The 15,793-nt window shown below is 40.6% G+C and overlaps 1 protein-coding gene across 1 annotated transcript in view; it reads left to right on the plus strand.

Annotated features, from left to right (window-relative positions):
* The first annotated feature begins 1,505 nt into the window (after positions 1-1,505).
* LOC113197221 (uncharacterized) overlaps positions 1,506-15,793 on the plus strand; it is a 38,283-nt gene continuing 23,995 nt past the window's right edge. The window contains exon 1 of the mRNA XM_026409460.1: positions 1,506-1,601. Coding sequence (XP_026265245.1) covers positions 1,599-1,601 — 3 coding nt within the window. The 5' untranslated portion in view covers positions 1,506-1,598. The remainder of the gene's footprint in view (positions 1,602-15,793) is intronic.

The raw sequence follows: 15,793 nt of genomic DNA on the forward strand, positions 1-15,793 counted from the left end.
AGACATCATAGCCTGGCCATTAGGTCTAAGGCCAAATTGTCAAATAAGAAGTATTCATTTCATGTTTGAAACAATAGAGTCAAGTCTGTGGACAGATCTGAAGACATGTGTCCCCCACCTCCTAGGACCCCATTTTCCTTTGTTTGCTCTCTGATAGCTGCAATGGGAATGGACCTGTGGCCACCTTCCAGTGGGAGAGAGTGACCTACTATGGACACTTCCCTGTCCTCACTCAGGGCACTGTCTCCTGGTAGGTTGGGTTGGAGGAGAATTATTAATAAGAAACTGTGTCCCTCATCTCTGTCATAAAAAACAGGTAACCAGGCCCTTCACATTTCAGAGGACAGGGCACCTATAGCTGTCAAATCTTGAATGTGTTTGCTACAAAATGAGATATGCTGGAGGCTTTAAGTCCAGTGAGTTTGGGGATATACTTCCTAAACTACATATGCTTCATTGATGATTTCATATGGGTCAAACTGATGCAGGACAGATGAGGTCTGAGTCTCAAGGAATTTGCACAATGCAGATTGATTAGCTTTAGTGGTCCAGAGGAACTAAGGCTGGATAATCTCTGATCCAGGGTTGATAAATCCTTTGAGATTCATCTTCAGTGAGTGTTTACATAACAGTGGGTGGTTACATAGCAGAGAGTCTTTGTCCCAAATTTTTGGGACAGACAGGTTTTTCCAAGGAAAACAAATAATAACGTTTTTACAGCAAGCTCTCTTGAGACAGAGCCTGTTACAACAGTCTGCAAACCTGGCATTTACAAGAAAGATGAAGCTTCAAACCATAGTGAGTTCTCTGAAAGAAAAAAAAAAAGAAGAAATCCTGCTACTATTCTTTTGGGGTTACATTAGCACAACGATAATAATCTGGATAATATTCAGGATATATTGGTTTATGTCGTTACAATCTATTTCACCTGTTTTAATTTTTTAATGTGAATATTAGGAAAATTTAAATGACCCTTGTGATTCACATAGGATTTTCATTGGCCGTTGCTGCCTTAGGGGATTGCTTCCCAGGCCAATCTGCAGACTCACAGGGTGAGAGAGCAGGAAAGTTAAGTGAAATTGCAAAGTCATTATATTATTATATTATTTCCAGTGAATACAATGCAGACATATAATTCATAAGGTGAAGTCACCTTGTATGCGAGGTTCATCGCACACGTCCTCTGGAGTTGCTAGATCACTCTTTTAAGAGGAAACTTTGCCTTTGATTAGCTGTAGTCTGAGGCCCTCTTGTTCAATTCACAGACATCAGGAGGAAAGTAAAAGCTGCCGCCAGGAACCTGTCATTCTGGCCTCACTGATTCCTAGGTTGGATGTCATCTACTGTCACTCGGAAAGAAAGCTCTCTGGGCTCAGCCTGCGGGGCGGGTCTGCAGCCCTGTGCAGTGGAGAGAGCACTCGGGGAGAACCGTCCAATCCCGGCACAGCCAGGGCGGCTTCCGCGTCTGGCCGTGCCCTTTCCTTCTGAGCCGCCCTTCTCGCGATTTCGGCTTCCGTGGCCAGCCCTGGGGTCCCGCTGGCTTTGCCCTGCGGGTGCTGAAGATCCCTGGTGGCCGCCTGGCTCCTGAGCGCCAGGAAATGGTGAGCGGGGCGGGGCCTCTTGAGCCCGGGGAGGGAGGTCGTTGGAACCGCGGGACTGGCTGCGGCGGGGCCAGGAGCTGCTGGGGACTCCGGGCTCCGCGGCCTGAGCCCTCCTCCTGGCAGCGCCCCCTCAGTCCCCCTGGCCAGCTAGGTCGGGAGCTTATCGGCAGCGGAGCTCCTTCCCAGCCTGCTGCACCCCTCAGCTAGCCCTAGAGAGTCAGCAGCCGCGGTCTTCCCGGGTGGGTGGTGATTGACAGGTGGGATGGCGGTCTGAGAAGTCTCTCCAAGTGGGATTTTCCTGCAGGAGAGGAGCAGTGGCTCTGGGCCTCGCTGCCGCCGTCCTCTTGAGCTAGCTGACTTTCTTGCCTTTTCTCCCTCCTCCCCAACCTTCCTTCCGCAGGGTGCTTTACCAGGAGCTCCATCCCTGGTTCTGATGTAGGGAGGAGGGGGCGGCACCTGAGGAATTCGCGGGCAGCAGGTTTACTTAAGTCGCAGCCTCCAGAGGGAGCAATGCGGGGACCCTGGTAGAGAACTTCTCTGAGATTTATAGTCAGTGCGTGGTTACAGGGCAGCTACTCCTTATCCCATATTTGTAGGTGACACAGGTTGTTACCAAGGGAAACAAAAGCGAAGCTTCTGTTCAGCAAGCTCCCTGAGACAGTCTGTGACACCTGTCTGCAAACTTGGCTTTTACAAGAAAGAGCAAGCTCAACCCACAGTGAGCGCTCTGGAGGAAAAATACTGCTGACATTCTTTGTAACAATCTTGCTGACAAGAAGAGAAGCTTAATTTTGCTAGTGGTTGTTTTGGAGCTACGTGAGTACTTTTTATTTTTTATTTTGAGACAGGGTGTAGCTAAGTTGCTGAGACTGGCCTAGATATGGTCGGATTTATACAGACCTTTCTACTGGATTTAAGAGTACAAGTTTCAGCCGTGAAAGGACACTTGCAATGTCCAGGCAAAGTCCAAACACCAGGCCACACCCCGGAATTCCAAGCCAGAGCTTTATTGTCAGTAGCAGGAGGCAAAGCCTCAGCCCTCCCAGGGCAGGATTTAGCTGGAGGAGGAGTTCTCTAAGCCCTTTAGGGGTTGGGTCATAATCCAGGGTGGGGTTGGATCCTTCAGAGCTCAAATGTTCTTGTGGGAAGCTAAGCAGTGTTGCCTCAAAATGGAAATTTAAAAGCCTCTAGATAAAATGGCTCCTGACCTAAAATGGTGAATCTGATGCCAATATTGATCTGATGCCAATAAACTGGGCTGGGTGACGCACACCTTGATCCCAGAGGCCCTGAAGGCTGAGGCAGGAGGATTGGGAGTTCAAAGCCAGCATCAAAAACTTATCAAGACTCTAAGCAACTCAGTGAGACCACATCTCTACATAAAATTTCAGAAAAAATGGGATGAAGCTTGGTGGTTAAGCACCCCTGGGTTTAATCCCTGGTACCAAATAAACAAACAACAACAAGACAAAAACAATTATATGGATTCATCTATGGATTTTTTTTATACTGTGAATCCTTGATTATTATGATAGTGTTATAGTTTCTTGATATACACTATCTAGTAATGATAGCTACTTCTTTTGCTCTTATAATTAAAAGGTTTCTCTGCTAAGTCAACATGTGTTTAGCTTTGTGGATAAATTATAGAAACTTATTCTTTCGTTCCTTATTCCATTACAAATAAAGCATGCTGATTTTTTTTCATTTGTTCATTATAGTCATACATGCTGTTGGGGTTCATTTGCTGTAATTATTCAAGCATGAGTTTAATTTGCTCCATTTTAGTGTTATTGTTATGCTTGAATTCGGGACCCCCAAAAGACCACTAGAGACCAAGATCGATGTAAACAGCAAAGAGGTGTTTATTTCGAGCTAGCTTGGTCCTCCGCTCACACACAGCAACTGGTGACACTGACAGGCCCCGAGCCCAGGATTTGCAGCAGTTTTATACACTCTTTGGAGAAGGCAGGGACCCCCACATACATCATAGCATCTCTTAGCAAATCATCACACACTGCGGGAAAAATCAAATAACAACTCTAAAACATGATTAGCACATTCACTGGTGGGAACAAGTTGGGGAGGGGTGATTGGTTACTACAAGAGGGGGATTCATTTGAACTGATTGGTTTAATCCAAGAGGGGTGTACATGCTGAACTACATGGTTTCCCAACACATTATCAACCACCATAAACTTCTGGGAGGGTCATCTGGCATCCCAGGTATTTCCCTGTCTCATGCTGATTGGTGGCTGCTAGGGGGTTGCTATGGATCCCCACCTAGCCTGACTGAGTCAGGGACACCTGGCACAGCAGATCTCTCCTGTTATTTGTAGATAAACAACTTAGCAGGGTGGGACTGTGCCTAGGAGTGCTCTTGTGGGTTGTTTCCAAGGACAAAGGTGATGTCCCTTCCTTGGACAGGCTTTGCTCTGAGATAGAGGCTGGTTTTTCATTCCCCCCTTTGTCTGGAAACTTGGGAACCAATCATGGTTCCCTCAGTTGGGGCCTATTTGGGCAGGCTCTACATCTTGTTAAACAGTAATCCTCAGGGGACAGTCTTCAACTTCCCAGACTCACTCAAAATTGGGTTCCTAGATCCAACCTGACTCAATTTACCTATCTGCACTGCCTATCTATTTCTGGCTTCATTCCTCCCTAATTTTAGAAACTCTTTATTGTTCTAAGGAGAAGGGGCAACGGCTCGTTCTGGCTGCTTCAGAGTTGAAAAGGGGTGTCGAACATGAGGGGGCTCAACGATGTGGGGGATGACATGGGGGACGACAATGTGGGGGACATGAGTTCCCTTTTAGAAGTCATTTCCATTTGAAGTCTGGTAGGGGAAAAACAGGTTATCATCTGGGGATGGGTGCTTCTATGAGAGAAACAAAAACCATGAGTACTGACTAAATGTTGCAGAAGCTAGATCATGTCACTGTACAGAAGTTCCCTTTCCAGGCTTTAACATCCCCAGTTATCAGGACTGTAAACATAACATTTAACTTTTAGGGTTACAGATGTCCTTCCCCTTAAGATACAGTTTAATAATTTAATGTCATCTGATCTTGCAAAATCCTTTTACTAGTATGACCTCTGTGTCTAATAGAGAAACCTTTAATTCTGTTACTTAGGGCTGGATAACCATACTAGCAAACACCAAGCCTACCTGTGTAGGTTAGAAATATCTGTAGGCCTTAAACTAAAAACTATTCCGGCAGTTCCTTTTGATAGTTATCAGGCATTCCTGCCTAAGAATCTCTTTTTTATTATTTACTTATTCTTGGAAGTTACATTTAACTATTATTATTATTTAAAATGACCAGAAATAGCTGTGTTTTTGGCTTTAACTGTCTTTGCTAGGTGTTTAAGATGAAGCAATGCTAGGAGCCACAGCAAAGTATTATGATGCATGGCACCTTTGGTTAAGGTGACTGCCAGCTAGCCATTGAGATGATATGATTATGTTAAGATTTACATTCATATGAAAATTGGACTCCTGCTGTTCACCTCGGCCTGCTACGGGGACTCATGTTACGGGACTCCCGGAGAGTTCCCATTGGTTGGGGAAGGATAGTAGGAGGGAATTTCCGGGGGAGGTCTGGGCCCCCGGTTCCGGTAGACACACCCACGTGTGTGGACCAGCTTGCTAGCCAGACGCGCACGGGGTATTGGCGGCTTTTTTAAAAATAAAGTTTTGTTCCTGCTTGAGTGGCTTGTGATTCTGTGCCCAGCCGGGTTGTGGCAAAGCAAGTCAAACTAACTTTTTTCTATCTATTGTTAACAGTCAGCTGAGTTTCCTTGGGAGTCCTGGGGGAACTTTACAGCAGCTTCTCAGTTCCACTAGTGCCATTTGCGCTAGGATGGGTCCAGGCCTAGCTTGACCATGTGGCTTCCCTTGGAAGCATCAGGGATGTCTCCCTTCTCTGATGACACTCCTCTTCATAGCAAATGCACTGATTGGCTTTCCGTTCTCTTGTGGTCTCATTAATCTCCCTGATCGGGAGGTTATGTGGCCCAGAGTTGCAAAGCTCTTTAGAGAAGTCCCCTGTTCCCTAGATTCAGATTGACTCAGAGGGCAAGAGCCAAATATTGGTTTTCTTGGCCCTTTTAATTTAACTTTAATTTTAAAACTTAATCTTAAACATCCAGTAAATAAATTTCAACAGCCTTATATTAAGAGTACTGGGCTTTAATGTCTATCTCTCTATCCTGTAGGTGATAACTCATTATCTTAAATCAACCAAGGTTGTGTGTTCTTAAATAAGTACCTCTGCAAAACATTAACAGGCAATCTTTAGACCATTTATAAGAAAACTACAAAATAAAATTATCAAGAGTAAAAACATATTTAGTTCATGTAATAGCTAGTTACCTTGAATTTTGGCAGAGTTATACATTATATCCCCTGTTTGAGATCCAAGTAATCTTGACAAAAACCAACTTTTGGACACAACTTTAAATGTACTGAAATCTGGCCTACTTCCTTCGTTGTCATTTTTACAGTTGTGAGATGGGACACAGAGCCTTATCTCAGGTAAGGCGGGGCTTTTCATAAATCTTAAGTACTGTAGTTCTGCAACTAAAATTTGCTTTTTAGACAACATTTTACAAAGTCTACATAAATTGTTGCTCAAGGTCACATGAATATTACCTAACACGATATAATATCACATCTAAAACATGAATTAAAGAAAGGCTTAAAGCTTTTAACCTTTTGTAGAAAAGTAGCAAGTACTTTTGTGTTTTATAATATCAATCTTCACACAGATTAGGTTCTCATTAACTTAAAAATACATTTAAATTGTATCTTAGTGTACAAAGTAACATAGAACTTTACATATCTTATTGATTAGAAGTCCAGTTATATGACACAAATGATATAAATAAATCTCCAACATGTTTTTCTTTTAAGCCTAAAATTACCATACAACTTTAGAACACCAGCTTGATATAATGTTCTTTTAAAGCTTCTGCCTTACAGACTTGTATACCTGGAAGATATGAACACATTAATAGCACCACAATTACATTGATGATCTTATATTAACCAAGTTTAGCTTTTAAGGAAATAACATACTACAATATTGAGAAATAACAGTTGTTGTTTAACCATAGTTGTATAATTTTTAATTTCTTTAAGATTACTTGCTCAAAAAAAAAAAAAACAACTTACACATATAACCAATTTACAGAGACCTTCTTTATCGCTTACTTAAACCCTCTTATTTACTTAATCACATAGACTCTCTTATCCAGAAACACATTTTCCCTCTATTAAATCCATACCTAAAACCTTTTAATTTCTCTTTTCCATCTGTTAACCTCTTTTTCTGTTCACATTTTTAAATAATCCTTGTAAATTTCTGAATTTTGGCAGATTATTTTATAGGCATCAACATTTATTAGTTTTTTTGAACACCTAGAAAAACTTATAAGTTTAATTTTAAAGACATCTTTACTTCCATCTATTTACCCAATTTAAATTGAACCATTTAAATCATGTGAATCAAAGATATTTGGATCCATTTTTTTAATTTCATGAGGCTCCTCATATATCTGCCAGTTGTCATATTATTGCATGATATATGGACATACACACATACAGACATACAACACATAACACAAGTGTGCACACATAACACAAGGCCTTGTAGCTTTTCTCAGGTGAAATCTCCATTGTAATGCTCAAAAAATCTCCACAGTTGATCAAAAATAGAAGTGATCAGAAACACATTAACTTAAGTCTGTAGGATCAAAATCATGAGCTCAAAAAAAAAAAAATACAGAATCTAAGGAAAAGCAAGAGTCCTAGAAAAAATGACCGGTCAGTAATTAGTAAATGCCATACAATTTACTTTCTGGTTTGGTCTAGTTTGAGTTCCGGTAAAAGACACCTTTACTTTTTTTTTTTTTCTTCTCTTGGGCCTCAGATCTGTCTTCTACTGAGCTTGCAGGCTTCTTCTATTGCATTTCAACTTAAGTCCTGGCGGAGGTCTGGAAGGAGCAAGAAAAACTGGAATTCTGAGGAGAAGCCTCATGCCTAAGGCATTTTAACCATAAGTCACAATTTTCAGGTTTGGATGTTGAAAATTATGATACAAGTTTAAGATACAATTCACAAAATTTCATACCTTTACATCTTCCTACACTAGAAAAACTTGCTCACACAAAACTGAAAATAGGATCTTGCTTGATAATATAAAAGCTACCATCAGAAGAAATTCCTTCAGGATCATTAAGCCACTTCCTTTGTTCTGAAATTCCTAAAGTAGTATTAAGTTACATTAAATTACCTGAAAAAAAATTCCAAAAAAGAACCACATACTACCATGTACATCCAAAATTAAGCTTTAAAAATTCCCAAGACTGTTGCTATTCAATGTCATTCAATAAGCCAGACTAACGTCCCAATCCAACACTTTCCTTTCCTAAACCCTATACACTGAGGGGAACAGATACCATATCATAATTTACTCTCCTTGTCCAAATGAATGCACTGGTACACCTAGTGAAATCTTCTCAGGCTACCCTGTTCAAAAATTGATGAAAAAATAAAACTAAATGATTGGGAGTTACTTGCCAACTTAGAGTTTTTAAATTTTCTATCCTAAGTATTTAAGTTCTCTGGCATGAATTATCTGGAATCATAAACTAAACAATTACCTATACCCAACTTTTAACTGCAAGATTGTGCAATGCTTCAAAAACCCATTCAGATACCAGACTGTTACAATAAAAAATCATCTTTTAGATACACATTTAGCCAAGATCATCCCCAAGAAACAATCTATAATAACATTTAAAACAGACCAGATAAGAGAAAAATCTCCCCAGGTTTCTAACTCCCATTATGACTCCTGCACCAGTGGCACCATAGATTTCCCCATGAGTGAACCAGATGTTCTCACATAGGGGCAACCAGAAGTGTAAAATCAAGGGTCTCGGTGTGGCGACTTTACTGCATTCAGTGTCCCTTTCTTTTTAAGTAAACAGAGATGGAGCAATCCTTACAGTGCAGGGAAGAAATGAGGGAGGTTCCCCGAAACAAAAGGGGCTTCGGCAGTTGCTGGGAGTCCCTCAGTCCCTCCTTTTACTTACAGGATTAGCTCCTTTGGTTAGGTCTGATCCCAGGCAAGCTGGCATATCTCCTAACTTTCTAGTAGTCAGGTCTCAAAAAGTTAATCCTCTGCTTGCAGTTGTTTGAGGGCTAGGCTTCCCCAAGAAGGCAGGGTGGGGACTCCTCTAAAGTCCCCTCTGGGGTGCCAAAATTTGTGACTGAAAGTTTGGTTCCTGTCCTCAAAGCCAATTAATGCCAATTTAATAATGAAGACAGGGTTTTGAGAAAAAGAAAAAGTGAGATATCAAAGTTATTAGATCCCCAGCAGGCATTTCCCTCTGCAGTGGGTGCACTCAAGCCAACTATGGTAAGAAAAAAAAACATTGCTTCCCTAATCTCGCTTAACAAAGGGGAGTAAAGTTTATCAAAGTTCTTTAAAACACAGCTAAAAAGGATGTAAAAGTTGAGAACAGAAAAGCTGGCAGTTCTATTGACTTTTGGTCCCTTACAGGAGAGGCATACTAGGGACATTCTTAGGCTAAAATTTAGCTAAAGTTACCTCCACACATCTAAGGCAGATTGGAACTTGGGACACTGCATCTGTCCAAAGTAAAACAATGTCATCACACTTAACATAGACACAGACAAAAAGACACACAAAGACATAGATTCCCTTTTCAGATTGTCAAAAAAACGAAAGTGGGTGCTGGCCCCAAGCCAACTGGGGCCTTCCCTTCAGACAAAGGGATTGGGGGATCATCCCCCTCAGATTGGATCTGACGACCCCAGATTGGGAGATTAGTTCTCTTGCCAGGGTGTTGGGGTGGAGACAGACAGGACAATAGAAACAAACACACGTAACACAAAATTCGCAGCGTGGCCACAGAATTCGCAGCGCGTCGTGGATTGCTACCCAGAAACTAAAGGCTCAGGCGGACCGCAGATCCGTCAGCTACAAAATACTTTACCAAATACTTCACAAAATACTTTACTACAGGCAATCCACTCAGAACCCAGAAAGGGGCTAGGGACGTCTCCCACAAACCCCCGTCGGCTGCCCTTCGGTGTGTCCACCTGGACCTTTTGCCAACCACGCAACACAGAACCAGAACCTGCATGCAACCAGAGTATAGAAACTTACAGATCGGCAATGCCTTTACTTACTGGCCAGGTTTTCATCACCTCTCGATCGGGGTGTCTGGGTAGGCTTATTAGGGGGATCCCGGACTAGCCCCCATATGTTATGCTTGAATTTGAGACCTCCAAAAGACCACCATAGACCAAGATTGATGTAAACAGCAAAGAGGTGTTTATTGCGAGCTAACTCGGTCCTCCGCTCACACACAGCAACTGGTGACACTGAGAGGCCCCGAGCCCAGGGTTTGCAGCAGTTTTATACATTCTTTGGAGAGGGCAGGGCACGTACATCATAGCATCTCTTAGCAAATCATCACACACCACGGGAAAATCAAATAACAACTCTAAAACATGATAGCACATTCACTGGCAGGAACAAGTTGGGGAGGGGTGATTGGTTACTACAAGAGGGGGATTCATTTGAACTGATTGGTTTAATCCAAGAGGGGTATATGTGCTGAACTACATGGCTTCCCAACACATTATCAACCACCATAAACTTCTGGGAGGGTCATCTGGCATCCCAGGTATTTCCCTGTCTCATGCTGATTGGTGGCTGCTAGGGGGTTGCTATGGATCTCCACCTAGCCTGACTGAGTCAGGGACACCTGGCACAGCAGATCTCTCCTGTTATTTGTAGATAAACAACTTAGCAGGGTGGGAATGTGCCTAGAAGTGCTCTGTGGGTTTTCCCAAGGACAAAGGTGATGTCCCTTCCTTGGACAGGCTTTGCTTTGAGGTAGAGGCTGGTTTTTCAGTACCAAATAAACAAACAACAACAAGACAAAAAGAATTATATGGATTCATCTATGGATTTTTTATACTGTGAATCCTTGATTATTATGGTAGTGTTATAGTTTCATGATATACACTATCTAGTAATGATAGCTACTTCTTTTGCTCTTATAATTAAAAGGTTTCTCTGCTAAGTCAACATGTGTTTAACTTTGTGGACAAATTATAGAAACTTATTCTTTTGTTCCTTATTCCATTACAATAAAGCAAGCTGATTTTTTTTTATTAGTGCATTATAGTCATACATACTGTTGGGGTTCATTTGCTGTAATTATTCAAGCATGAGTTTAATTTGCTCCATTTTAGTGGTACTTCCCCCGTTCTCTCTCCTCCTTGCTCACCATTCCCCCTCCTCTCCTGGTCTTCCTTCTATTTATTTATAGTTTTAAACTACTGCTTTATAGATAAACTTAACGGTGAAATTCACTGTGATATTTTCATATATGTGCAGAGCAGTTTTGATGGGATAATATAGATAAGTATGGGGGAAATGGTCATTGCTGTAATGATGACTTTTTTTACTGGTGCATGGGATGTGTAATGGAGTCTTTTATGGACTTCTATATATTTTAGTTTCTCATAAATCCTACACATTTCTCTTAACAAACATGTTCCCATGTGAGATACAACATTTATGTGAATCTGTATGAAACTCACGTGGTGTTGGTCTTGGTGGCCCCGAGTCTGTTACAACAGTCTGTAATCCCAGTGGCTCAGGAGGCTGAGGCAGGAGCATCCCAAGATCCATCAACCTCAGCAACTTAGCAAGGCCATAAGCAACTCAGTGAGATTGTGTCTAAATAAAATATAAAAAAGGGATGGGATATGGCTCAGGGGTTGAGTGCCCCTGGGTTTAATCCCCAGCACCATAACAAAACAAAACAAAACCAAAAAAACCTCAGGTGGTGTAAACTTGCATGTGTCCCTCCTCACCTTGTCAAGATGACTTTCCCCCATGTAGACTTTATGTCACTGGGTTCTTATTATGCCCTGGACCCATGATTCAGAACTTCCTGATGTGAGGGTCCCACAGCTGTCTAAGTTCTCTTGGAGTGTCTTATGAACATCAGTACCTGGGTACATTTCTTTTTTTTCTTTTCTTTTCTTTCTTTCTTTTTTTTTAAGTTGTAGATAGACACAATATTTTTATTTTATTTGTATGTTTATGTGATGTTGAAGATCAAACCCAGTGTGCCCACTGCATACAAGGCAAGCGCTCAACCACTGAGCCATAAACCCAGCCCTAAATACATTTCTTGATGTGGTTGGATGTGTAGGCCCTTCTGTTGCACTTAACAATACAAATGGTTTTGATATACATATTGATGTATCTGTGGAATGTTCTGTGTTGTGATTCTTGGGTCCTTATTATTGTAATAATATAGTTCACTCACATACATTAGAGTCAGGAAATGATAGTTGCTGCTTTTGCTATTGTAGTTCAGAGATTTCTTGGCTAATTGGACACATAGTTATCCTTCCAGAAGAATGACAGAACTTTTTGCTGTGATCCCTTCTTTTATTAAAATAAAGCATGATGAAATTTTGATGAAATATTATTCTAGATTAATTTGGGGGAAATGGTCATCTTGATACTGAAGAGTTTGGTCATCTATGCATGGAGTGTGTAATTGAGTCTTTTATGTTCTTCTGTGTATTTTATTTTCTCATAAATTCTACACATTTCTTTAAAAATATGCTTATGTGTTAAAAACAACATTTGTGTGACATTTATTGAAAACTGACATGTTGTATACTATTTTAATAATTGTATGTACTATGACATAAATGTGTCTGGCTCCTAGAAACCATTATTCCCCACAGTTTGTTGTTTCTCTTTCTGAGTGTGCAGGCTCCTTAGGCACACCCCTGGGCCTCAGGCCTTTGAGCAATACAGCTGTGTCCTTCTATGTCATTAGGGTTCATGTGTTTCTGGTGGGGGAGTATCATGTATCTTTAGTGGCAAAATAGTTTCCACAGATAGATAATGACAACTTAAACTCTACCTTCACTTCATAAGCATTCATTTACTTCATATGTTCTTCAATACTATTTACTTTTGTGTGTATGATGTGATTTTATTTTACATTTCTCCAATTACCTAAGAGGTTGAGTCTGTTATGATTATTGAACACTTAGATGTCTCCTATAAAAAGTGATTTTTCAAGTCTCTTACCTGCTTTTCTTTTGGGGTGTCTCTCTAAACCTTTCTTCCTGTGTTTGATTATATGTGAGGAAATGAGTTTCTTTGACTCTGTCACTTCTCTTTGCATCCTTTAATGACATCATTTTATTAATAGGATTTTCATTTTAATATTGTGTAATATGAAATTTTAAAAAATATTGTTTTGTGTAACTTTGCAGAGAAATAGGTCTCTTTTTATTTGTTGTTATTCTTTTCCCCTTCTACTGTGATACTGGGGATTAGAGCCAGGGTGTTCTATCACTGAATTGCATTCTTAGCCCTTTGAAAAGTTTTACTTTGCCTCAGGGTGTTGCTGAATTGCTGGAGCTGGCCTCACAATTGTGATCCTCTGGCCTTAGCCTCTAGAGCAACTGATATTGCAGGCATGCACCATGATATACACCCTAGCCCACCCTTTCTTACATTGACTTTCCAATGCTTTATATTTTCTTTTTATTTCAGAACTTATTGCATCTGAAATGAGTTCTCATGTGGTAGGGGTGAAAGGTACAATAGCATTTTTATTTTCACACAGGTGTCCCATTATTCCTGTATTACTTTCTTTGGAAAGAATGCCATTTTTTTTTTCTTCCCTGCACTGCAGTCTCTATCATTTATTATTGTCTAATAGCAAGAGATGTATAAAGGGTTTTATTTTTAATTCCACAGCCTAATAATTCCTTTCATTACAAGGTCTACCACTGAACACTGTAGCTCTGTAACATACATGGGTAACCTACATGGTGTTTGGGTTAGGGATAGACTTCAGGTGCACTGGCTGTAGCATATAGCCTATGCACACAGTGGTTCATACCATCTAGGGCTCGTCATTACTCTCTATGATGACAGAATCATCCCACAATGAATGTTCTAGAATGTATCTTCATCATTAAGTGAAACATCATTGCATATGTACATATATGTGCAATTATATAATATATATTTAGCACAAATTTTCTTGTCAAATTTACCAGAGCTCTGTCAATTTCAATTGTTTTTTAAAAACACCAACATTTGACATTAGTGATCCTCTGTGTAGGTTCATTTTTCAATACCTTCAAATTTTGCTCTTTTGCTTAGGATTTTCTTTACTCTTATTTTCATAAAGTTTGCTTTTTCTAAACTATTGAGCCTGATTACTTGCTAATAAATTCTTAGTCCTTTTATAGTTAACTGGTTAAAGACTGTATATTTTCCTTTTTAACCTCAGCTTTAGATGCATTCCACTTTTTTACAGCCTTATGGAGGTTTGATGGACATATGTTAACCTACATACATCAAAGGTTTATGTTTTTATGTTTAGGCATATATACACACATGCTCAAAAGAGTTCAATCCTGACAATAACCCCACCAGGGAAACTTTATTACCCCCATATTTACAGAGGAGGAAGCAGATCCTAAGAGAATAAATAACTACCCAAGTTCACACAGCCCAGAGTTATGAAGTGGCCTTGTGGGAAATCATGCTCAAGACTTCTGGCTAGGAAGCCTCTCTTCCCACCACATCTGAGTCCATATAGATTCACCACACTTAAGAAATAAGTGGATTGCAATCAACAAAATTATCATATCCATTACTAAAAGTGTCCTCTAGTGCCCATTTAAATCCCTCCTTTATGCTCTTACCCAAACTTTTATGTAATAAATTAGATCTTATTGAGCAAGAACAGGGCAAACTTCAAAATGATAAAGATCCCTGAATTACCATGGAGGGAGCACTTCCTGTCTCTACTGCCTCCAACAAGACACAGAGCATTGATGATCCCCAACACCCCTCCCTGCCCTCTTCCTCTTACCACCCTCCCTTCTCCCCAGTGGTTAGTGCTGCTTTCCTTTTTCATGTAGTTCTAGAGAAGTGTTAGTTAAAGGCAAAGCAAGCAAACGGTAAAAGAGAAGTGTGACTCCCTCTTTAATCAATCACAGAAAAAGGGGAGGAGAAGGGGGCAACAGTAGGCTGGGCTGCAACACTGACCCCAGCCCAGCCTAGTGCTCTCTGATAGGAGGAATGTGTGGTGAATCCTAGGATGAAGGAGAGTCTGGGCAGGACATGAGGCTGTGGTTGCTAGGAGAGGCTGGCAGACTGCAAGCTGTAGGAGTGGGGAAAGGAGCAGGGAAGCTGGGGCAACTGGAGACCAGCTGGAGGCTCAGATGCAGCAGGCTGGAAGGTGTAACTGTGGCAGAGGGAGGGGGAGTGCCAGCACCTGGGGAGGTGGAATTGAGAAAGCTGGTGTGAACATAGAGACATGGGATCAAGGGCTGTGATGAAGGGAGACTAGGTAGTTCAAAGTGTGAGGAAGAGGACTCAAAATCCATGCTGAGCTCCCTGAGTTTGAAGAACAGGGTCCCTGAGGTTTCATTGTAGGATCATAGAAGATGTGAGTATAAACATTGCAGTGGATATATTGTTTTAAAAAATGCTTCTGGATAGGACTTGGTCAAAGGTGAAATAATTAGAAAGTATAAATTTGCAGAAAGATTATGAATCATTCATCTCCTATCACCCAGCTGTTTTATTTCATTGTTTGTAGAAGTTTTCAGTGTAACAGAATCCACTGAAGACTCCCAAATTTGTTTAGTGAGTGACAGATTCAAAGAAAGTGAGCATATTGTCGTCTAATTTATCATCAAATTCAATGTAAAAGAGGGACATGAATTTTTTTATGCTCTAGATTACTTTTCTTAAAAATTAAAATTTTTTTTTTAGTTTTAGTTGGACATAATATGTTTATTTTTTATGTGGTACTGAGAATCAAACCCAGTGCCTCACTCATGCTAGGCAAGTGCTCTACTGCTCAGCCACAACCCCAACCCCTATATTTCTTCTTTTCAGTTGGATAAAATCAGGCCAAGGAGCAAGTTTCCTAGTTTATTTTTTGTTTCTTTTGTTATATAAATTTATGTTGTTTAATAGTATGTTTAGCAATAAATATAAAGAGAAAAATTAGTTATACAGGTAACCAATTTAACATATGCATCAGAAAGTATGTTGTGTATTCACAATGGTGTATTATTA

Source organism: Urocitellus parryii, chromosome 12, assembly GCF_045843805.1.
Source record: "Urocitellus parryii isolate mUroPar1 chromosome 12, mUroPar1.hap1, whole genome shotgun sequence".
NCBI lineage: Eukaryota > Metazoa > Chordata > Mammalia > Rodentia > Sciuridae > Urocitellus > Urocitellus parryii.